The 24,825-nt window shown below is 45.0% G+C and overlaps 2 protein-coding genes across 4 annotated transcripts in view; both read right to left on the reverse strand.

Annotated features, from left to right (window-relative positions):
- ADD2 (adducin 2) overlaps positions 1-24,825 on the reverse strand; it is a 97,720-nt gene that overhangs the window by 41,000 nt on the left and 31,895 nt on the right. The window lies entirely within an intron of this gene.
- The window catches only part of FIGLA (folliculogenesis specific bHLH transcription factor), a 54,138-nt gene continuing 47,170 nt past the window's right edge, over positions 17,858-24,825 (reverse strand). Inside the window, exon 4 of the mRNA XM_038384903.2 lies at positions 17,858-17,953. Within this exon, the coding sequence (XP_038240831.1) occupies positions 17,945-17,953 (9 nt within the window). The 3' untranslated portion in view covers positions 17,858-17,944. The remainder of the gene's footprint in view (positions 17,954-24,825) is intronic.

Raw genomic sequence — 24,825 nt, forward strand, 5'->3', positions numbered from 1 at the left:
ACTTTTTTCCACACAACCTGTAACTAGCCTGTGGAACTCACTACCACATGCAGTCATGGAGACCAAGAGCTCGGCAAGACTGAGGAAGGGAGCACATATTTATATGGATAACAAGGCTATCCAGAGTTCTAATGGCTCAAGGCTGGCTTACATCCGGAAGCACAAGATTTACTAAGTCGCCAAAAACTTGTCAGCGTTAATGGTCAGAGAAGGATGAGACCCAATGTATGTGAGTGGACAGATTATCCCACATCTGTTACTACAGGGTTCTGACATCTTCCTCTAAAGCATCAGCATATTGGATTGGATGGACCACGGATCTGATCCAGCTTGAAGCTGTATCTTATCCGTCCTAGAAACAAGCTGTGGTTGGATCGTTTCCTGACCAATAATAATATTTGCCACACTGGATTAGGGTAAAGCAACCTCATGCATCAAGGTGTCAGCGGATCACAACCGGGGTCAGGAAGGCTCCATGATGGAGCCTGATGGTCCTTCCCTAATGCATAGGGTGTTGCCCGAGGCGTGCTACAGACTGGCACCCTATCGCTGCAGCATGAGGACACAGGTGGCAGGATATGGAGGAGCGCGGGGAGCACTGCAGCCTCTCCTTTTAGTTTGCACCCCAGCAAGCACTTTCTATTCACCGAGCAAGGGAAATGCAAGGCTGGGCTAGTATTGGGTACATCCTACAGACTCCTGACCAACTATGTGCCCACGACCCTCCTCTCCAAAAAGCCACAGTCTCCAAGGTCCTGATTTTGCGGAGGTCAGTCTTCCCCTTTCTCTAAGTCTTTCCCCCAGCATCTGCAGAACAGAGTCATTTCCCTTCACCTCCGCTCCGGTGAAAGGAGCATCAGACCCGTTGCCTAGTTATCCAGGGTCTTAAGGTACCACAGCACCACGGCGCAGCTGCCTGCTGCCTAAATACAGATGTTCGGGGTGATAAAGCCGGCTGGATGCTGCTGGACTCTTTAGGCCTCGCAAGCCAAATGGATGGTTGTGCATAGACTGATTGGGAAGACGAGGCTAATCAGGAAAGCAGGCTGGGGCGGGGCCATTGCTTAGAGCGCAGAGCAAGCGCACTGAGTGGCTTTGCAGCACCAAGCTCACCCACTGCTGACTGCTGGTGGCAGACTCTGTGCTGCAGCTCACTGGTGAGCAAGGAGCATGCCTGGGTAGCACTGTGAAATGCTCCCTCCATTGCAGCCCCAAATGCGACGCGGCCCGAGTCACTGGCTGTGCACGGCTTTGCAGGCTGCACCGCTGAGAGACGGTGCCCTCTTTGCACCCGGAGGTCCTGCAGCCCAATTTAAGAAGCGGATGGAGCACTCAGGGGCCAGTAATAATCAGAGCTGGTTAAATCTGCACTCTGAGCTGAATTAAACCTTCTAGGGTGGGGGGGGCATCTGGGTTCCATGTTCTGGTTCAGCCCATTGTACAGCTTTTAGGTCCAACCTTCCTCAGCGTTTCCCAGTGTTGCCACCTTTTGTGACTGATCATTGAGACTCACGGTATTTGGGTGCTCTTTCTTTAAGTCGCAGTTCCTGGAAGCATGTGATTAAAAAAATAAAAGAGCTCTGAAATTCTCACTTAAAGCTTCTAGACTTTGTGATTGCAGAGAAAGATAAACCCCACAGGCTCAAAACCCAGGAAGCAAAGTGAAAATAATTTGATTTTTAAAAATAGTAAATTTGAGAAGTGGGGATGTTAAATCCATGAACTTTAGGGGCCTATGGTGAATTGCTTAAAGCAGGGGAGGAGGGGACTGTTTGGCAATACTGGCTTTGGAAGGAAGGCTTGCATCAGAGTTCTTACGGGGCCAATTTCTATTAACATCTGCACTTTCATTGGCTAAGGTAAGGATACTTGAAATCTCATGCTTCAGGGCTTAAACAATGCTCACGCTAGTGGTCAGGAATGAACTCGCTCCTCTCGTTCCACCCCCCTGTACAGAACTGCACCATGGTGATTGCTGAAGGTTTTCTCTGCCCACTGAGAAACGTGAGGCAGTGGCATTCTGCCCTTAGCAGTGATCCAGCTAGATTGGCCGGTGGTGCAATCTGGAATGGCATAGGTAATGGTCTTGCTTGAAAAAGCCCTCCCACCTCAGCACACAATAAGACACTCCGATGCTACAGAGATATATACATAGACTAGGGTGAGCAGATAGCAAATGTGAAAAATCGGGACAGAGGGTGGGGGGGTAATAGGTGCCTATATTAGAAAAAGTCCCAAATATTGGGATTATCCCTATAAAATCAGGACATATGGTCACCCCAACATAGACAGACCGACAAACTGAGTGCTCGAGGAGAAGGGAGTTGGGAGTAATGTTCAAAAATTCATTTTCTACCTTGACAAACAAGCAGCTTAAAAGCATGAACTTCACAAAGTCTCCGCTGTCCATTAGCAGTTTGTACCCATATGAACCGGGTGCATTTGCTTTCACTCAGTTGATCTATGCAACGTGTGCCAGTAGCACAAGGAGCAGATGAAGTATTGCAGCATTAGAGAAGAAGGGATGTGGATGCACTTCTTCCACCATACAACCTTGATCCCTGCTTGAAACGAATCCTCCTCAAATACCACAGGATTTGGCCACATGCAGAGAAGGCCCCTAAGCTAGCATGGAAGGGCCCATCTACACTGCAATGTAAACCCAGGGTGGATAGAACGTAAGTGAGCAGACTCTGGGTTTGTTAACCTAAGGCTTCAGCGTCTACACTAAATTCTAATCCCAGATTAGGATTTGTTGAACTCTGGGTCCCAGCCTACACTGCATTATGCAGGCCTGGGTCCAACCACCCACATCCCAGACTTCCCAGCACCCTCCCCAAATGTGGGTGCTCTTGCCGTTTGTTCATGGAGCAGCGAACACTCCGGGACCACCCACCAAACTTGACTGTCCAGAGGACAAAGAAAATTGGCCTGTAGGATTGTGGGACACTTTTGGTGGATTCCCAGAGCATAAATCCAGTGGGGCTGCGTCTACACTGCAAAGCAACAGGGCTTGAGCCCTGGGTCCTGGCTTGACTCAGGTTTGTATCCTTCAACTCCCATGGGGTCCCGGGACTGTGGGTCCAAGGCCTGGGTTAGCCTGATTTGTATGTGGACAGAAAGGGGGTTAGGCTTGAGCCTGAGTTTGAACCCTGGGTTTACACGGCAGTGTAGACATACCCTGTATGACAAAATAAATACAGACCCAATTCTCCACCTGGATGCAGAGGAGCAAAGGCACTGAAGTCAATTGGCTTGTTCTAGTGTGCGTAAGAAGAGAACGCAGCCCAAGTATTTAGCAAGAGCCACGTTCTAGTACAGCGCAGCATGGATTACTGTAGCCAAGGGCCTGGCAGTGTTTCTCGTACATCTGCATGGGATACAGATTCACTGCCTGGGAGTGCAAATGCCAACCCCCTTTGTCTGTGCAGGGTAGCGAACTGGGCCCATCAGATATAAATAGAGGCCAAAGGCCCATGCAGAAGATGAGCGCACGCACGAACGCCCTCCACCTGCAAAGCTGCACCACAGAGTGCAAAAACATCCAATCGCCCACACGCGCCTGCCGCGGAGATGTTTTGTGATGCCTCGCATGATGCGTCTCCGAGTGCCATGCAAGGAGAGCGTGGGTCCTCATCACCTGCGCGTAGCTGCCCCTTAGCTCAAGTGGGAGAGACTCAGGGGGTCCCCCTGCTCACAGCCCAAACAGGTCACACTCACTGCATGGCATCTTTGATCATTTCAACCCTAGTGTCTTTGCGTAGGTCCCCTGGGATCTACCGGTGTATGCCCTCCCCGGTGTATGCAGGCCAGCTTGGCCTCTGGCAAGCTCCTGTTCCATCCCGGCATTTCCCAGACACGAGCTGTGTGAAGCTGCCCTTTGGGATTAGCAGCTCTCCCTGGAGTTCTGCTTGATTCGTGTCCTGGAGCGCGTGGGCTCAAGATGAAAAGCAGCCACCTGATGTTCTTTCAGAAGCAGAAACAAAGGGGATATTTTTTGAAGCAAGGTCAATTTTACCCACAATTTGTATTTTCCTACACAGGCATTGCCAATGCACTAGACTATCAGCCCCGGCATTAACCTCTCACATGCTGGGTTTGCAACACATGCAGTCACATTAAGACAAACATCAGTTTCCCGGAGACAACGGAGAGGCAAATCTCAACCCCCTGAGAAAGCCAGGGCTGTGAGGTTGGGGGTGTATAGCCCATTGCTGGTGCACAAAGCAACTGTGTCCATCCATTGGTCGCTACCTTCCAATGGACCAGCTAGTTCAAGACAGTTAGGATCTACGCCAGCACAGAGATGTACTATACCTGATCCAGTTGAAGGAGGAGGTGTAAGGAACCCCTTATAACAGATGTGCTCACTACAGCCTGCAAATCAAGCCCTGTGTTTCAGGCAGTGCGGAGCTACATTGCGGGAACTGCTGTTCTGATTAGATAAATAGCAGACTGATCTCTACCCATCCCAAGGGAATGTACCTTGGGAGAAATCCCCTGGAGTCTTCTGACACAAAACCCTAAGTCTTAGGAATTCAGTCATCTGCCATGCACGGGCAGCTAGCACCTAAGCTGAAGAGGTGCTAAGTGCATCCCCAGGGTGCTGAGCACCCTCAACTCAGTGGCACCTTTCCAGACTGGCTCAGCAGCTCACCGGATCAGGTACCTGGGTGGCACATTGCAGTACGGCAATCTCTCTCATCTGCTGCCTGTTTAAAATATGCTTTCGGTTCATGCTTGTCTGTAGTATTCACATACGCACCAAAAGCTAACCACCAGGCTCCAAAGCTAGGACACTGCTGGCTACCCGAGGCCATAAAAAACACCACAGTGGCTAATGCAACTGTCAATATAAAGGTATTTTCATTATATTCCTGATACAATGCTCTTAAACAGGGGGACAGGGGCAGGCAGCTCCCCAGCAAGTGTTAATCACATGGGAGAATCGCAAGGAATATTTTTTTGCTGAGCCTTGACAGATAGGGCTGCATAATCCATTGACTTTAATATGGACTGAGCAGATAAACCATGCTGAAGACACTTGGAAGAGTCATGGATAGTGGGGGATTCTAAGGACTCATTCTCCCCCCTTAACATTTGTGTGAAGTGAGGGCAAAACATTATAGTAGCCTTCAACTACCCGAAAGAGGGTTCTAAAGAGGTTGGAGCTCGGCTGTTCTCAGTGGTGGCAGATGACAGAACAAGGAGCACTGGTCTCAAGTTGCAGTGGGGGAGGTCTAGGTTGGATATTAGGAAACACTATTTCACTAGGAGGGTGGGGAAGCACTGGAATGGGTTACCTAGGGAGGTGGTTGGAATATCCTTCCTTTGAGGTTTTTAAGGTCAGGCTTGACAAAGTCCTGGCTGGGATGATTTAGTTTGGGTTGGTCCTGCTTTCAACAGGGGATTGGATTAGATGACCTCCTGAGGTCTCTTCCAACCGTAATCTTCTATGATTCCCCAATCAGAATTGTAATGTGGAGAGAAGAGACAGAGATGCTGGGCAGAGGAAGACTAGGTCCAACCTTTCTAAGCCATCTGGCTCTGAGGCAGGGGGCTCTTTACTTGTTCTGATCCAAACCCATAAACTTTGTGATGCTCCAGCCTAACTCAAGCAGGACAGGTTGGACATGGGAGGGGATTCAAGGTTCAAAAGTCAGATGTTTGCTGAAATAGATGTTCAAAACTTGCATTAGTGAAATAGTAGTATGCAAACACTGAGTTTATTTAATTGCATTAATTCTTCTTATCTGCAGGGCGGGAAGGAAGCCACTGCACAATTAGCTGCACATTGAGCTATTTCCAATGTATCAATTAGAGATGATCCCTGGATCTTAAACCTGCCCCCCACCTCTTCTTTTTTCCCCTCCCCAAGAAGCTGGAAGGAACCAGATGTGATCTAGATAGGCCTGAATTAGAACTCCCAACTCTGAACAGATTCTGAGCTGATTTTGGATCTGAATTTCCAGGCTCAAAGCTCCTTTGTGGCAGATCCAGTTCTGCAGCGTGCCGGGCGCACTCGCCTCCTCTAATTTCAATGGGAGCTTGGGGTCACTCAGCCCCTCCAAGGCTCGGTATCTCGCAGGATCAAATCCAAGAACCCATTGGCTGCAGGAACGTTGCCCCATACAGCAGAGGGTTAAACACGTTGCTTGGTTCTATCATAAGACTTCTGAAAGAGCCCTATTCAGAATGAAAGAGACTGAACACAGAACGCGAGACTCCAGCTAAGTTTAAGCAGGTTACAAACACACTGACTGCACACAGGCCTGTGAAATAAGGACGGTCCTTTCACCTCAGAGGATCTCAGAATTTGTTAGAAACACTAACTAAGCTCCCAACAAGAGATCGTTAACAATACGCAGCAACACTCACTATAAGTGAACTGTAGCTCACGAAAGCTTATGCTCTAATAAATTTGTTAGTCTCTAAGGTGCCACAAGTACTGCTTTTCTTTTTGCGAATACAGACTAACACGCTGCTACTCTGAAACCTATCCTGGCTGTGAAGCAGATCTAATCATTGGTTTTCTTTAGAGCCAGTAGCAAGACTGTGTCTTTTAAGTCTTGGATTGTTCGCCTTTTGTCAGCAAGACAACATCCCAGCAATGTAGGGTTAACAGTCCCAGCAGTAAAGCACGTTATAGTTACATAGCGCATTTTTTTTTAAACAGAAGGCAAACAGCAGTGGCATACATTGCTTACCTGCCAGCCTCCCCCTGTTCTTATGACACCGGAGCATAATGTTCTGGCCATGCCAGAGCTTCCAATGCGTCTGTCCCTTAGAAGGCACTTGGTTAAGAGCCACCCAGGAACAGTCACACGCTACAGAGCAAGTCACATTGCCTGCCAAACAGACCCAAACATTTTTCAGCATTCATGGCCAAGTCTCAGGCAAACCCCGCCACCCCCAAACTGTCATTAATCAAGAACAGTGACCCAGCAACTCACTAGGCTCTTAGAGAGAAGTTTGCAATAAACACAATCTGTTTGTCCTACATAGTGTAGCCTTTCAGTGTGCCATCAACACACAAAAGGATAGAGAAATGCATTAATTGATCTAAGCTGGGATGGTTCAAATGGGAGTTACAGGTGCTTTTCACTAGGGCTGTCGATTAATCGCAGTTAACTCACACCATTAACTCAAAAAAATTAATCCCAATTAATTGCACTGTTAACCAATAGAATACCAATTGAAATGTATTAAATATTTTGGATGTTTTTCTACATTTTTATATATATTGTATTCTGTGCTGTAATTGAAATCAAAGTGTATATTACTCTTGATTACAAATATTTGCACTGTGAAAGATAAACAAAAGAAATAGTATTCAATTCAATTCACCTCCTACACCTCCGTGTGGTGAAAGTGCAACTTACAAATGTAGGCTTTTTTTTGTTACATAACTGCACTCAAAACCAAAACAATGTAAAACTTCAGAGCCTACAAGTCCACTCAGTCCTACTTCTTGTTCAGCCAATTGCTCAGACAAACAAGTTTGTTTACATTTGCAGGAGATAATGCTGCCCACATCTTGTTTACAATGTCAACAGAAAGCAAGAACAGGCATTTGCAGGGCACATTTGTAAAGGCATTGCAGGGTATTTACATACCAGATATGCTAAACATTCATATGCCCCTTCATGCTTTGGCTACTGTTCCAGAAGACATGCTTCCATGCTCATGACGCTGGTTAAAAAAATAATGCGTTAATTAAATTTGTGACTGAACTCCTTGGGGGAGAATTGTATGTCCCCTGCTCTGTTTTACCTGCATTCTTCCATATATTTCATGTTATAGCAGTCTCAGATGATGACCCAGCACACGTTGTTCATTTTAAGAACACTTTCACTGCAGATTAGACAAAACACAAAGAAGGTACCAATGTGAGATTTCAAGAGATAGCTAGAGCACTCGACCCAAGGTTTAAGTATCCGAAGTGCCTTCCAAAATCTAAGAGGGATGAGGTGTGGAGCATGCTTTCAAAAGTCTTAAAAGAGCAACGCTCCGAAAAGGAAATCACAGAAACCGAACCACCAAAAAAGGAAAATCAACCTTCTGCTAGTGGCATCTGACTCAGATAATGAAAATGAACATGCATCGGCCCGCACTGCTTTGGATTGTTATCGATCAGAACCTGTCATCCGCATGGACACATGTCCTCTGGAATGGTGTTTGAAGCATGAAGGGACATATGAATCTTTAGCACATGTGGCACATAAATATCTTGTGACGCCAGATACAACAGTGCCATACGAATGCCTATTCTCATTTTCAGGTGACATGTAAACAAGAAGCGAGCAGCATTATCTCCTGCAAATGTAAACAAACTTGTTTGTCTGAGCGATTGGGTGAACAAGAAGCAAGACCGAGTGGACTTGCAGGCTCTAAAGTTTTACATTGTTTTATTTTTGAATGCAGTTATTTTCTGTACATAAGTCTATATTTGTAAGTTCAACTTTCATGATAAAGAGATTGCACAGCAGCACTTGTGTTAGGTGAATTGAAAAATACTATTTTTTTTTACAGTGCAAATACTTGTAATCAAAAATAAATATAAAGTGAGCACTGTACACTTTGTATTCTGGGTTGTAATTGAAATCAATATATTTGAAAATGTAGAAAACATTTAAATATTTAAATAAATGGTATTTTATTATTGTTTAACAGTGCGAATAATCACGATTAATTTTTTAATTGCTTGACAGCCCTGCTTTTCACATTAATTTGGGGGTCTTCCATATTCTTTAATTGCTCGAGTTTATACAGCAACAGGGGCAGGCTCTGATAGTTCTTCCTTTTTATTATTTTTTATTTGTATTACAGTTGATGAAGTGAGCTGTACCTCATGAAAGCTTATGCTCAAATAAATTTGTTAGTCTCTAAGGTGTCACAAGGACTCCTTTTCTTTTTGCAGATATAGACTAACATGGTTGCTACTCTGAAAAGTAGCACAAAAGGTCCCATCAGGGCCCCATTGTTCTAGCTACTGTATAGACTCGGGATGGGCAAACTTTTTGGCCCATGGGACACATCTGGGTATGGAAATTGTATGGCAGGCCAAATTTTATGCTCACAAAATTGGAGATTGGGGTGCAGGAGGGGGGTGAAGGCTCCAGCTGGCAGTGTGGGCTCTGGGGTGGGGCTGGGCATGAGGGGTTGGGGTGCTCCATGCTGGAACCGAGGGGTATGGAGGGCAGGAGGTGGATCAGGGCTGGGGCAAGTGTTTGGGGCACAGGAGGCTCCAGGCAGCGCTTACCTCAAGCAGCTCCCGGAAGCAGCAGTATGTCTCTCCTCCAGCCCCATCCATAGGCATGCCCCTGCAACTCCCATTGGCCATGGTTCCTGGCCAATGGGAGCTGTAGGGGCAGTGCTTGGGGCAGGAGCAGCATGCAGAGCCCCCTGGCTGCCCCTATGCATAGGAACTGAAGAGGGCACAGTTTCTACTCCGCCCCCCGACCACGTCATTTTGACAAAAAATAAAAATTCACAGGTTTTTTGGTTTGTCTATCCCCAGCTCAATCTCAATTTTTATTATCTTATATTATCTTATTATCTTTTTATTATTTTATTTATTATCTCAATTTTTCGGCTTCCCTCATATCAGAAAAGGGAAGGACTCCCCCTCCCCCCAAAAAATTATTGGGGGGGGGGATTGATGAAAAAACAAGACATTTTGAATGATAAAAAGGTTTCAAATTATTCAAAAAGCCATTTTGGGCTCAAAGAATTCCAGTCCCTGGGTACCAGCTGCATCAGGTATTGTGGCTTCAGCACTGGCAGTGGAGAAGAGAACCTTCTGCTAAAAGCATGCAGATCCAGCTTGAGCAAGAGTGGTCTCCCCTTTAGCTGGGGTAGCAACATGATCTCTCACACACACCCTGCCATCTAATTTACGGCAGCAAAAGGCATAGGGGAATCCTGGGGTGTTTTATGTGCCTTGTCAACAAAAGAGGATAAGGATCTACTACTGCTACCATCTAATGGAATTGTTCCTTTAACTCAGCTCTGAGATCTTCCACAACTAAAGCACAAGGCCCTACCATTTGACAGGTGGTCTGGAATAATTTGTACAGTGGGGGTTCTGAGAGCCATTGAACCAAACTGTAAACCCTGGATATGATGGAAATCGCTTCAAGCCAGGGGGTGCTACTGCGCACCTAGTTCCAGCACCTACGCCCTTTGAACAGAAAGAGCAGCTCTTAGCTTTGTATTTGTAGCAGGCTGCTACAGTCACGGGGAACCTCCAGACGGAGACATAATCACACACCAATCAGTACGACACATGCAAAAATGTCACAAAGGGCATTTTGAACACTCCTTTGAAAATGTGTCTCTGTGCAAGGTCAGAGCCGCAGGGCTGCTTGCAGGTTAGGATTATGGTGCCTTGCTAGAAGTCTGCTGGGTGGTTTGAATAGGAGTCTGTGCAGTTCAGCTACCTTTAGAGCACCCATTACAGTGGTATCTGAACACCGTAAGCTCCTTCCACGCTGCAGCTAAATTGTCCACGCCACATTTCTTGCTTTCACAAGCCCTCAGCGTCTACCACATTCACCCCCCAAAATTAGCAGCAGCGAAGTTTTGCAGCTGGGAAGCACGTGTGCATTGCAGGGAGAAAATAGAACGCACAAAGAGGCCATGGTCACAGTCTGTTCAGGGTCAAGCCTCGCAAATCAATAGGCTGCCATGCATGCTAAATTAAAATGAATATGCAGGAAGCAGGGAAATCATCAGTCAGACAATGAAATCGTTGGATGCTGCATGGAAGTCTATGGGCAGTGCATTAAAATCTGCCCATTGGGAGCGGTCTGCTTTTGCAAGGATGCCTTTGTGCAGGAAACTGCTCTGGCATATGGTCCTTTGGAAAATAATAATGCTGGCAGGCAGACATCATACTGAGTGTCTTATTCGAGAGAGCAGAGCTGCCCGATGGGGAAGGGTCACATTTTTTTTTTTACAGACACACAGAGAAGAAGAGTGATCTAAGGATGGGGGTGGGTAGAATACAGACCGTGATGGAGTAAAGAGCTACTCCTCCCATGAGAAAAGGGGAGCTCTCTTAAAGGGGCAGCACTGCTCACTCCGGATGTGTCTACACAGCAAAAACAAACCCACAACTGCGAGTCTCAGAGCCCAGCTCAACTGACTGGGACTCGCATTGCAAGGTAGAAATAGCAGTGTAAGTTCAGGCTTGGGCCCTAGCCTGGGCTCTGGGACCCTCCCTCCTCCCTGGCTTTCAAAGCCTGGGCTCTAGTCCAAGCCCAAACAACTCCACCTTAATTAAAGGCTCCTTAGCCCAAGCCCTGCAGGCCAGAGTCAGCTGAGCGTGGCCAGCTGAGGGTTTTTAATTGCACTGTAGACATACCTTGAGTCTCCCAGGAAAAATGCACTTTACAGAACTTACAGAGAAGCTCTTTGGTTTCAGCACAGGGCAATGAAGGGAGAAAACCTGGCACGATATGCCACACCCCTTATTATAAAGCACTGCAATATTCTACAGCAGTGGCAAACTCACAGTTTGCTGGGGGGTTGACTCTGGGCTCCTCAGTGCCCTCTGCAGGGAAAGTGGTTTATGTCACATTAAAGAAAATTCACTAGCTCCTGCCAACTTGTGTTACTTGCTTCCCTTTGTAAAGCACTTTTGAGATCTACTGATGGAAAGCACCATATAAGAGCTAAGTGTTATTACTAAAAACAGCACCGTTTTACATCCTTGACAATCCTAGACTTCTTTGTCATCAGCGCTTGTCTGACGTGTGAAGATCAATTCCCCAAGAATGAATTAAATGGCTGTATCCCTTTGCTGGGTCTTTGTGTCACACGCACACTCAGCAAGACTATATAACAAACAACACAATGTTAAAAGACCACTGATTTTGCAATCATCAGCTCTCAAAAGTTAGACAATGGCCGCTTGTGTGTATGCATTATGATGCAGTTTTTAATGATATGATCACATCCTTTTTCCCCATGGGATCCCTACCTCATTCAGTGCACAGGAGAGATCTGCTCTGGGGATGAATCAGGGATGCCAAGCAAAAGATGCTTTTGCCTGTAAGACCCCTGCCTCAAATACTGCAGAAGTTGGAAGGTCTGTGGTGAATGGTGCAGAGAACGCCAGGAAGAGACAGGAGGGTTTCCTGGGTAAAGCAGTTGAATGCTATCTTAGAGAATTGAATTCCATCCCTGATTTGACTGAGTTTCACCAAGCACTGCTGTTATTAATAATATTTTAGAGCTATTAGGTATGCATGGCTCTTTGAGACCAGTTAACAGTCCCACCTAGGGACTGTATCATCTAGGACACAGGTCAAGGAAGATAGTGTAAGGGTGTGAATATGGGATTAGATGCCGCATGATATCCTCTACTGCTGGAGAAGCTCATGAAGGCTGTTCCCACAAAAGGCTGGAAGCATGAGTCACACGGCTGTCACCGCTAAACCAGGCTGCTTCGCACAGTGACAGCAATTCCTCCCTCTAAACAGCATGTCAGACCGTGTGAGTAGGTTTGGTCATGCAAACCTGATCCATGCCATATTTCATTGGATTGGGACGGATTCGTGGATGGTAACCTTCTGGGATGTGGGGGTTACCTGTGTCAAATCCTCACTGAATGCAGAGGCAGATTCAGAAACGCCCACACGCACCTCCCAAATGCATATTCAACACTGTTTTTACAGCAGTGATTTTGAAACGTAACATGGGGGCGGGGGACGAACAAATCAGGAGGCACTGAATGGTTCCATGGACTGAAAAAGGGTGGCGTGACATTTTGTAAACACCCATCGCCAGATGCTGCCTTTGTTAGGCTCCAGCAGATGCCTTTGAAGTCGCTGTAACCAGGGCAGAGAATTTGGCCCACACTATTTGACCTGTGTCCCATGGTCTCTCAGTTCAGCAGCTGACTCCATAATTCAGTCTATATTCCTTTCTCTATCACCTTAACAATATCCTGAGCCTCAGCCCTCTGCTTGACCTCCCTAGGGAAATCGCGGTTCTGGCACGAACCATCGGGTGATTCTGAAGCGGCTGCTGCTAACACAGCCAGGTTTCAAAGTGGATTAACTGCATGCCCAAATCGGAGAGGGGAACCAATAAATACAATTCAGCAGAACATCAATCACACTGCATTCTCAATGTCCCTCTGCTCTGAGCAGGCCGGCCTGCATCCAAACTGCTCATTTCACTTGTCTCATTTTTTCAACCTAGCTATGGAAACCTTCGTGCAGTTACAAGGGAAACTGGCAGGAATCCTGGCATACGCTATTTCCGTCCACCCGATGAGTTAAATAGTTCCCAACAATCCTTGGGAAGAAGTCAGCCTTTACCTATTTACTTTTTCATTGGACTTTAACTTGAAAATTCTCAGGCCATGGCCTGCTCTGAAGTTGTGCCAACGTAACCAAATGCATTTCAAAGTTGATCTAGTTACGCCGGAGCAAACTAGCCCTCTGCTCAGGCCGAATTTTAAAGGCCGACCCAAACCCAAACTGAGCACAGCCGATCCGACCCGAGAGTATTGAGTAGTTTTCAGAACCGACCCAACCTGAACCAGATGCTTCCCCCTGAACCTGTGTCAATGCCACCACCAAGGCTTGGTGGGGGCTTCTATCTTTCCACACTGCTTTCCCGCAATCGAAGAGCCTAAGAATGGCCCTACAATGGTCCATCTAGTTCAGCATCCTGTCTTCTGACAGCAGCCTGTGCTAGATGCTCCAGAGGGAATGAACAGAACAGAGCAATTTATGGAGTGATCCAGTTCCTGCTTCTGGCAGTCAGAGGTTGAGGAACCCCCAGAGCATGGGGTTGTGTCCCTGTCTCTGACTGCTCCTATCCTTGGGGGTTGGCATAATGGCAAGGGCTAGCAGGAGTGGGGGGTATGGAGGGTGTATGATCAGAGATGACCTGACTTGGGTTGTTTCCAGACCTGACCCAAATCCAACACTTGTTATGGGTTTGGGTTGGGTTGCAAGACACTGGTGCAAACCCCTGCTGTGAACACCCTTAAGCCAGTTTAAAGATTACTTTAAAAAAAATCAGGCTAGCTCAACTTGGAAATTTACTGATTCAGTCTAAAACGATTTGTGAGACTCAAACTGGTTTAACTGGATTTACATTAGGAAGTTTGCACCAGAGTAACTAGCTCAATTGCAAATTGATTCTGTTACACTGATTCAGCTTTCCTAATATAGACAAGTTTGCAGCAGTTTTCATTCAGCTGCTATATAAACCTGCATGACAGAGGATGGATCATTCGATAATTGCCCCGTTCTGTTCCTCTGAAGCACCTGGCACTGGCCACTGTCACAGACAGTATACTGGGCTAGATGGACCATCAATTTGACCCATATGGCCGTTCTTAGGTTCTTAATGTACCTGTTGACCAAATAAGAGCATAAATAAGTTTGGAAGGATTAGATTCTCATTGGTAAATGTCAGTACACATAGATTTCACCAGATGCACACAAAAACTATTTCCATCATAATCAAAATTTACAGATAGGCAAAAAGTAAGAAGAATGCTGCTTGAAAACTGCGAATTTGAAAGGACATTTACTGTGTATATTTTGACATGCGATATTGACAGTTTGTGTTTTAATACTTGTAAAGCTTTAACTTTTTTGAAACTCAATATCTGTTGTCATTAAATAATTATTGGCTGACCTCCCAATAACTTACCACAACTGTGAAAACTTAAATAAATAAAAATAGTAAAAAAAATGCTTCAGATTAAACTTTGATATTATCTGCCAAAATTATAAAAAATAAAAAAACTGAATTCTGCCAGGCTTAAGCAGAAATTAACAATGGCTAGTTCTAGTGTTGCCAACTCTCATGACATGTTTCTTAAAGCCCCAGCTCCTGGAAGCAAGAGATCACATGAGAATCTCAAGTTTTCATTTTAAAAATAAGTTTCTAGGGCTCCTTGTTGCAGAGAAAGGCAAATTTTAAGTGAGTGCAACTTAAAGGCTCTGAAACCAGAAAGCAAATTTAAAAAGCCCAGGTTTATTGCTTTAAATAAATCATGATTTTATAAGCCTGATTTCTTGAATGCTTGAGGCTGACAATATTGTAATTCAGAGATGCAAAGTGTGGTCCAGCCCCTATTGATACCGAATGGAAAGCTCAAGAAAGCTAATGCTGTAGAATGATCTTCCCTGCGTTCCAGGCCAGCTCATTGGCACAACAAAGAAACAGCCTTCACTGTATCCAACTCCAGGGTTTTCAAAAGATCTAGTGCACGCTGGAGCCTAAGACATGTCACTTTGGGAGCTTTGTTAGCGAACTCTTGCCCATGCTAGTTGTATCCAATGAACCTGCTTGTTAATACTGAATCTTAAGGTATTAATTAAAGGCTCTTAATGAAGGATATGAATCCCCAAGCAGCCTGGCAGAAAGCCCCATCCATCAACAAAAATGATTAGGGGGATGGAAAGGCTGCTGTATGAGGAGAGATTAATAGGACGGGGACTTTTCAGTTTGGAAAAGAGATGACTAAGAGGGGATATGATGGAGGTCTATAAAATCATGACGGGTGTGGAGAAAGTAAATAAGGAAGTGTTATTTACTCCTGCTCATAACACAAGAACTAGGGGTCACCAAATGAAATTAATAGGCAGCAGGTTTCAAACAAATAAAAGGAAGTATTTCTTCATGCAACGCACAGTCAACCTGTGGAACTCCTTGCCAGAGGATGTTGTGAAGGCCAAGACTATAACAGGGTTCAAAAAGGAACTAGATAACTTCATGGAGGATAGGTCCATCAATGGCTATTAGCCAGGATGGGAAGGAATGGTGTCCCTAGCCTCTGTTTGCCGGAAGCGACAGGGCATGGATCACTTGATGATTCCCTGGTCTGTTCATTCCCTGTAGGGCACCTCGCACTGGCCACTGTCAGAAGACAGGACACTGGGCTAGATGGACCCTTGGTCTGACCCAGTACGAACGTTCTTATGTTCTTTCAAGCAAGATGCAAAACTCAGGCCCTGACTCAGCCCAGGAACTCTTTTTTTTTTTTTTTTCCAGAAGGGATGATCCTGGAACAAGTGCCCTGGCCAAATTCCAACTTAGCTCGGTGATCAGGGGAGCCTGCCCCATTTCTAAATGGATTAAATCAACCTTCTCCTACCCCCTCAATTCCATACATCCCTAAGCACCACGGAGTTTAAAATCTGCATGAAAATTCTGCAACTTGCCATGTCCAGTAATTACATTTGACCTAAAAGTAAAGGAGTACTTGTGGCACCGTAGAGACTAACAAATTTATTTGAGCATAAGCTTTCGTGAGCTACAGCTCACTTCATCGGATGCATTCGGTGGAAAAAAAAAAATTTGACCTGCATCTGGTGACCAGATTGTTTCAACTGTACAAAGCATTCTGCATCACTGCATGTCCAGAACAGCTTGCCTTTTAACAATGAGGCTTCCTTGTGGCAGGAGCTGTGTTATCCTCTCTTTTGAAAGCACCTCACACAGTTTGGGCGTGGCCACAACAAAAATAAAGTATAAATAATAATAATAAATGACATTGTTATGTGCTGTTATTTACTGCCATATCCCACCCCAGAAGTGGCTGCATTTCAGAGGTGGGCACAATAATTCTGTCAAGCACCTGTCGTATCTCTTGTTTGCTAAGTGCCAACAACGTTTGCTAAACGCAGAAAATCCAGATAGCCCCTGCCTTGGAAAGCTTGATGTTGCATAGATCAATAAATGAGTAAACCAGAAAGCCACGTGAGTGATTGTATCTGATTTATATGGTCAGTGCTGCGGTGCAGCAAAGAGTCGGAACAAAATAGCTCAGACATGGTAAATGTCTTACAGCACAAATGTTTAAGCAGCAAAACTGTTCTCCTGACTAGCGCCTACAAAAAGGTCTGATTCGATTCTCCAGCTTTACCCCATATAACTTCACTGACGTCAGCAGACCTGCCCCGATTTACAGCAAAGCGAAAGCAGATTCAGACCATTAGCTCACGTAACAAGGCCATTATTTTGTGCATAACTGGGAAGGCTGAGATAAGGAATTGCATTTTATTTTCCATTTTAGTGGGCCATTTGCTAGCATGCGTGGTCACAGCATTTAGACAAAGTGGCAAAGAGTCCTGTGGCACCTTATAGACTAACAGACGTATTGGAGCATAAGCTTTCGTGGGTGAATACCCACTTCATTGGATGCATGTAGTGGAAATTTCCAGAGGCCCATTTAGACAGCGTCCCGGCACTCTGGAGCCATATTATATGGCTAAAGTCTGAAGATTGCCATGACATCTCTTTCCTCTGCTGTATGTACAAATACAATAGGCCTGATTCTCCACTGGCTTGCACCTTGTGTAAATACTTATGCCTGCGCAGAGTGGCAGTAAAACTTGTCTCCCTCCTGTAAAGCACAAACTCTTCCAAAGAGAGCTGAGTGAAAAGATTGTGTGTGTGGGGGGGAAGGGAGATTAGGGATTTTTCACCTAAAATTTGCAGCTAAAAACAATTCAACCAGCTTCAGAGATTGTGTGTGTGTGTGAGAAAAATCAAGATAATTTCCTCTAATACCCCATCTATTCCTACACACACACACACACACACACACACACTGCAATTCAAAACATTTCTACTGACTCCACCTACTGCATCCTTCTTTCTCACCCACGGGAAACACAGAGATTTGTCTATTTAAGATTTCTGGATGTCTACAAAGTTTCCTAAAACCAACACAACACATAGCACAACCCACAGCACACTGTTCCCTAGGACTTCTGATTTCACCGCACTTCGAACGCAACTTAAGAATCTAACCAGAGCTGGCATTGCATTGACACTGCAGCGTTTAATAAGCTATCATCAAAACCAGGCTGTCAGAAGCCATTACAGGATTTGGGGAGAAAAGTCTTTAATTCTCCTTCCTCGCTTTTCTTCTTAGATGGCTGATGTCTTAATGAAGTTGCTTTCACTGAAGCTGCATGGAGAAAAAAAACATAAACCTTATTTTGCTGAAGAAAAGTTAAATGGATGACAAGTCCCACAGCAGAAAATTTCATTGAGAACAGAAAGACGGCTTGTGGGGATGAGACGCAGTCATGCCAGGAAGGAGTGAGGACTGAAGCCTGTAAAAGGTTGGAGTTAAGCAAAAGCTAACATGACTCATGAAAATTAAAATAATGTAAGGAGCGGAGGGCTCCTGAGAATTTAATAAAACTCACAGTTCTATTGCAGTAATAAGGGACCAGATCTTATTGGCATAGCTCCACTGGCTTCAGTGAAGTTAAACCAATTTATACCAGCTGAAAAAGTGGCTCAGTATATTGTTTGGATTATGCCAACAGCACAGGGGGATTGATTTTCAGGACCATAATGCAGGAAATATAAATTATATAGAACTGACTAGAAAATTCTAACAGTCCTCCCCCCCCACCCCCAAACTGAAGCAAAAAGCCAAAATATCAAAATTTCCAGTGGACTAAAAGTTCAAAAAAAAAAAAATTGGGGACTATCAAATAGTTTCACTTTGATAATGTTGAAATGATCCATTTTGATAACACAAAAACACTTCATTTAGATAATGTTGAAACATTATGATATAAAATATCTAAACGCTTCACCACTATCAAAACTAGAAAGTCAAAATGAGTTGTTTTGACTTTTTCCCCACCAAATTTTGTCAAAGTGGACACATGCCCACAGAACATTTTGATTTTGATGCAACTGAATTTTCCGATGGAAACCTGTTGTGTTGAATTTTTTTTTTTTTTAACAGCTCTAATAAATCACCCGATCATCTTAACCTAGCTCGGAGAGAACCCCTGTCTGAGACCACCGCTCACGCTGACTTATGGCTGCCAATTGATACGGTACTTGGGGCAATTAAAATTTTGAAATACGAATACCATTAAAACTAAAAGAATCCTAATGAATTGGCCTGAATCTCCATTGCTTTGCATAACCCCTTAGGCAGAGTGTCTTCCTCTAGTGGCTGCTCCACCATCCAACCACAAAGCCAGCCTTCTTCTCCAATCCATTCTCCCTCTACCAGCGCAGAGCTGGTTCCTTGCAGAGTATTCTTCTAGTGCTCCCAGTCTGGCTTTAAATATCTCAGTCTAAGTGATGATCCTTATAAGAATAAATGACAGCTCATGGAAATGCCATGTTGCATGTTCCATGGAGCAGCTTGGAGTCACCTGTGAATGTTGTTTGTTCCAACATCCAGAGATCAGTTACCTTGATTGTACACACCAACAGCAGAGCACTGGGAATAGAAAGCCATAAAAGCACCAGGAGAGAAGTCAAGATGTGCAGTGGTTCACACACCACAGTTCCCAAAGGGTTTGAGCTGATGCTAGTCCAGAGGTGGGCAAACTACGGCCCAAGGGCCACATCCAGCCCTCAAACTCCTGCTGGGAAGTGGAGTCCGGGGCTTGCCCCGCTCTGATGCTCCACACAGGGAGCAGGGTCAGGGTCTTGGCCCACTCCACACGGCTCCCAGAAGCAGCGGCATGTGCCCCCTCTAGCTCCTACACGTAGGGGCAGCCAGGGGGCTCTGCACACTGCCCCCGCCCCATCCCCACAGCTCCCATTGGCCAAGAACCACAGCCAATGGGAGCTGCAGGGGCAGCACCTGTGGACAGGGCAGTGCGCAGAGCCACTTGGCTGCACCTCTGCGTAGGAGCAGGAGGGGGGGCATGCCGCTGTTTCTGGGAGCTGCTTGAGGTAAGCACCACCCAGAACCTGCCCCTCTGGCCCTCTCCCATGCTGCCAACCCCCTACCCCAGCCCTGCTCCCCCTCCGGCCCTCCAAACCCCTCAGTCCCAACGCGGAGCACCCTCCTGAACTCTCAACCCTTCATCCCCAGCCCCACCCCAGAGCCCCCGCCACAGCGGGAGCCCTCCTGCCTTCCCGCACCCCAGCTCCCAATTTCGTGAGCTCATGGCCCCGCCATACAATTTCCATACCCATATGTGGCCCTCGGGCCAAAAAGTTTGCCCACCCCTGTGCTAGCCCATGCTGGCAAGTTAGTAGAAGATGTATGCTCCCTCATTGCCCTGCTGGAGCAAATTGTGACCACAGCCAGCAGGATTCCAGCAGCAGATGTCAGCTGAACAATATTTCAGATTAGCTTTCACTATACCAGGATTTGGCCCATAGTTTGGGAAGTGTCTTAGGCTCCCTTGCGGTGAACGATGTCCTATAAATCTAAGCACATATAAACATAAACACGGCATGTTTTGAAGGGGCCACGCTGGTCTAGTGGACAGAGCACTGGTCTAGGTGTCGGGAGAGCTGGGTTCTGTTTCTAGCTCAGTGGCTGACCTCCTGTTTGACTATGGGCAAGTCACTGCTCGGTTTCCCTTCCAGTCAGCTCTTTTGGGGGAAGGGAGAAATTTCTTATCATGTGCCCCTCTAACACCTAGAACAACAGTGTTTTATTTTGACCGGGGCTTTGGAAAGCAACTGTGTAAGATATGAATAGTAAATGCCTGAAGATATTTCCCGTCTGATATATTATGAAAGCATGAGGGTAATTTGCCCCCTATCCCTCTCCCAAATGCACTGCTCTGGAAACTTGCCTTCCTCCTGGACATATGGAGGAGCTGTCTCTCATCCCATGCCAAGGGCACAAGATGTATTAAAGGGCAGAATTAGTTAACTGAGAGCCACATCTGTGAAGGTTTTTTTAATTGGCTCATCTTCTTTGGCTAATTTGCAGCAGCCATCCTCAGAGGAAGCATAAAAATTTGGATTGCCTGTGGGTAGCCCTAGGCAACAGATTTAAATTTTAAATAAGGGTACACACAGGTATTGCGGGGGGGGGGAGGTTTGGAAACTCTAAATAAATTCTCTCTATTTATAAGATGTCCTGTATGCAATATATTTCCCTTCTAACACATTGTGCCTGGCATGTCATCCAACACGAAGAGGATCAATATGTAACACAAAGGTTTTCATCTTATTTCCCCCCATACTTAATGGGATAAGGTCAGCATTCCATTGACTTGTCGGGAGGAGGCTGGGACCCATTTAATGGATAATGTGCTCTGGATAGAACACCATTTAATTTAATTGTATTAAGCCCAACAGAAGCGATCGCTTTAGGAAGACCAACAAAAAATAATACACATGAACAAAGGGGTGTCTGATTTGATCTTCATATGGCATGGATAGAAAAACATACCTGGTTGGGGCAAAGTTTGGAGACTTGATGAAACTAAGCTGATTTATGCTCAGAAACCACTGAAGACTTGAGCCAACACTTTCAAACAGGGGTGCATGAAGATGGGTATAAATATGGAGCCTGTCAGTAGAAGGAACGTGATTTCCAAGGATGCTGAGCATCTATAGCTCCCATTGACTTCAACAGGCATACAGGGGGATAACAGTATTTTCTGAAAAATCCTTCTACGGATGGGCATAGATACGGATTTAACAGCCTCACTTTAGGTTTCAAAAAGTTGGCCTCAAATGTTAGGTAGATAGGTCCATTCACATTAGCAACAGGTCTTAGTATTCTGTAAAAACAATGAGGAGTCTGGGGCACCTTAAAGACTAACAGATTTATTTGGGCATAAGCTTTCGTGGGAAAACAAAACAAAAAACCCACTTCTTCAGATGCATGGAATCTGAAGAAGTGGTTTTTTTACCCACAAAAGCTTATGCCCCAGCCTAAATGTTAGTCTTAAGATTGCCCTAACGATAGCCCTTTAAGATGACTCACCCCTCAGTGCTTTTTGTGGATACAGGACTAACACGGCTACCCCTCTGATACTAGCAATTCTGTTGTTTGGTAGTCCAATGCCATTGCTAGAGAACACTTAGCGCTTTTGCTAAATGAAATGACCCGGAGAGATATGATCTCCTAATCCAAGGGCCTTTCATCTAATGGAAACAGCAGCCAATACAAGTTTATACATTTCACAGTGACATCATCATTTCCACACCAATGGGTTCTCCATCTCAAGGCAGGCGTCACCGAGACTGTCTTTCTTCCCTGGCCCATTCCACTTTACCTTCTCACTCCCTCTGCTCTTACGTAACTCCATGCCCAGCCCCAAGATCAGACTGGTTTAAGGAGTCCCGTCAGGGGTAGAGTTAGCCCAGGTGAGACTGAAGTCAGGTCTGCACTTTGTATGAAAGCTGCTGTACGAAATAAGCTCCAATCCTACCTCCGTGTAAGAAATAAATGGCAAAACTCACTAATTCCAAAAGAAGCTGCCTCATTTACATCAGCTCTGACTGGGCCCTCACCGTGTGGTGTTAACTCCCAGCGCTGCTCTGGTTGACGCGGTGGAGCTGTGCCCACTGGCACCAGCAGAAAAGGTGGCATATATTTCCAAAGCTTTTCTATGGAGTTAAACAGAAAAACTCTTCTTCTTCTGCATCACGCTCTCACCTGACAAGCTTTACCAGCAACTCTCCAGTTACTCTGGCATGGCTCATCCCACAGATGACAGCTCAGCGGCCAATGCACTCAGGGATTATTTTTTCAGATGCTAGAATAAAGGTCTCCAAAGGGAGATTTCTGTTCAAGTCATTAACGCACGAGCAGCAGTGCAAGGAGAGGGGGAACCATACTGAGCAGCTTCAGATTCTTTCTAGGCAGACACCCCCCAATTGTTATTTCTCTTCACTTTCACTCTTAATCCTTTTAACTCCTTCAGGTCGCCTTCTGCTCCCAATTTATTTCATCAGTGCCTCAATTCTCCGCCACTTTCTAATGCTATCATGAATACACACATTACAATTATAATATATATACGTTATAATTCCACAGTGCTAAACAAGTGATCAACAGTGGGGATAGAGAAGGGGACCTGCTTGCCCATCTCTCGCCATATAACACCCAATCAACATGGTGGACCATATTCTGCATTGAACCTACCATCTTCCCCAAGCCAATCCCACTGACTTCATGGAGTTACATTGGATGCAACCAGCTTGTGTGTCATGGTCTTGCAGTTAAGGCACTGGACTGGGACTCAGGAGATTTGGTTTCAGGTCTTGGCTCTGCCATAGACTTTCTGTATAATGCTGGGCAAGTCACTTTCCCTCTGTGCCTCAGTTTCCCATCTTGTATAATGAGGATATTGGTCCCTTTCCCCCACCTTTGGTTTATCTGCACAGACTGTAAATTCTTTGGGGGCAAGGACTGTCTCTTGCTATGTATATGTGCTGCACTTAGCACCATGGAGCTATGATCTTAATTGGGAAGATCTCTTAGAACAACATCCCATCTTGATTTAAATATTATCAGCAATGGAAAATCTACCACAGCCCTTGGTAAATTGTTCCAGTGGTTAATTACCCTCACCATTAAAAATTTACGCCTGATTTCCACTCTGAATTTGTCTAGCTTCATCTTCCGGTCATTGGCTCATGTTAGACTTTTCTCTGCTAAACAAAAGAGTCCATTAATAAATACTTGTTCTCCATGGAGGTGCTTAAAGCCTGTAATCAAGTCACCCCTTAACCTTCTCTTTGTTAAGATAAATAGGCTGATCTTCTTGAGTCTATTTCTATAAAGCAGTTTTAATCAATCTCTTGGTTATTTGCTGAACCATCTCCAATTTAATCAACATCCTTCTTGAACTGTGGGCACCAGAACTGGCCACAGTATCCCAGCAGCGGTCACACCAGTGCCAAATTCAGAGGGAAAAATAACCTCTCTATTCCTATTTGAGATTCCCGTTTATGCACTCCAGGGTCACATTAGCTTTTTTGACCACAGCATTGCAACTGGGAGCTCAAGTTCAGCTGATTATCCACACACAACCTTTTTAATATTTTTCAGAGTCCCACATTCCTAGAACAGAATCCCCTGTCCTGCAAATATGGCCTGTATTCTTTGTTCCCAGAAGTATACGTTTACATTTAGCCTTATTAAAATGCATAGTTTGCTAGTGCCCCCTTTACCTAGTGACCTAGATCACCCTGAATCTGTAACCTATCCTCTTATTATTTACCACTTCCCCAATTTTTGTGTCATTTAGAAACTTAATCAGCAATGATTTTATGTTTTCTTCCAGGTCATTGATAAAGATGTTAAATAGTGTGGGGCCATGGACCAAACCACTGGAAACACCCACTCGATGACGATTCCCGTTTACGGTTATATTTAGAGACCTATCAGTTAGCCAGTTTTTAATTCCTTTAATGTGTGCCATGTTAATTTTATATTGTTCTAGTTTTTTAATCAAAATATTGTGTGGTACCAAGTCAAATGTCTTACAAAAGTCTATTAAAACAGCACTATTATCTTTTCAACCAAATGTGTTATCTCATTAAAAAAAGATATCAAGTTAGTTTGATGGGATCTATTTTCCATAAACCCAGATTTGATAGTTTATACCTGGTATTCTGAGATGCAATCTAAAACACAGATTGCAATATTTACTGCTCTGGTAAAAGATGTGTTTGGAGTGTGTTTTAAACAAAGCATGTAGAATGGGGACAATTTTTTGGGACGTTGTGTGTTCTAAAGAGCCCAATTCTTGGCCTCACTTGCACCCTGTCCTATACCACTGTATCTCCCTTGAATTAACAGAGTTACTCTGGCAATAAAATTTGTGAAACTGGAGAGAATCAGGCCCAAAGCATCTCTGACTTTACAGAAAAGTCACTGGTAAAAGCCACTAAAGAGAAACCCCTCACTGATTTTCTCTGAGAAAATTAAATTCTGAAAAAGCCTCAGCTGTCTGACTGTTTAAAGTTACAGCAAATGGGCTCTCGACTCTGTAAAACTGGGTTAAAGTCTGTTTAAATATGCCATGTACTTTCAGTGCATAAAGCTTCCACTAATTTCACAGCAGCTATTTCTGGAGAGTTGTGTTGCAAGGTATC

The sequence above is a fragment of the Dermochelys coriacea genome, chromosome 26 (assembly GCF_009764565.3).
Source record: "Dermochelys coriacea isolate rDerCor1 chromosome 26, rDerCor1.pri.v4, whole genome shotgun sequence".
Taxonomy (NCBI): Eukaryota; Metazoa; Chordata; order Testudines; family Dermochelyidae; genus Dermochelys; species Dermochelys coriacea.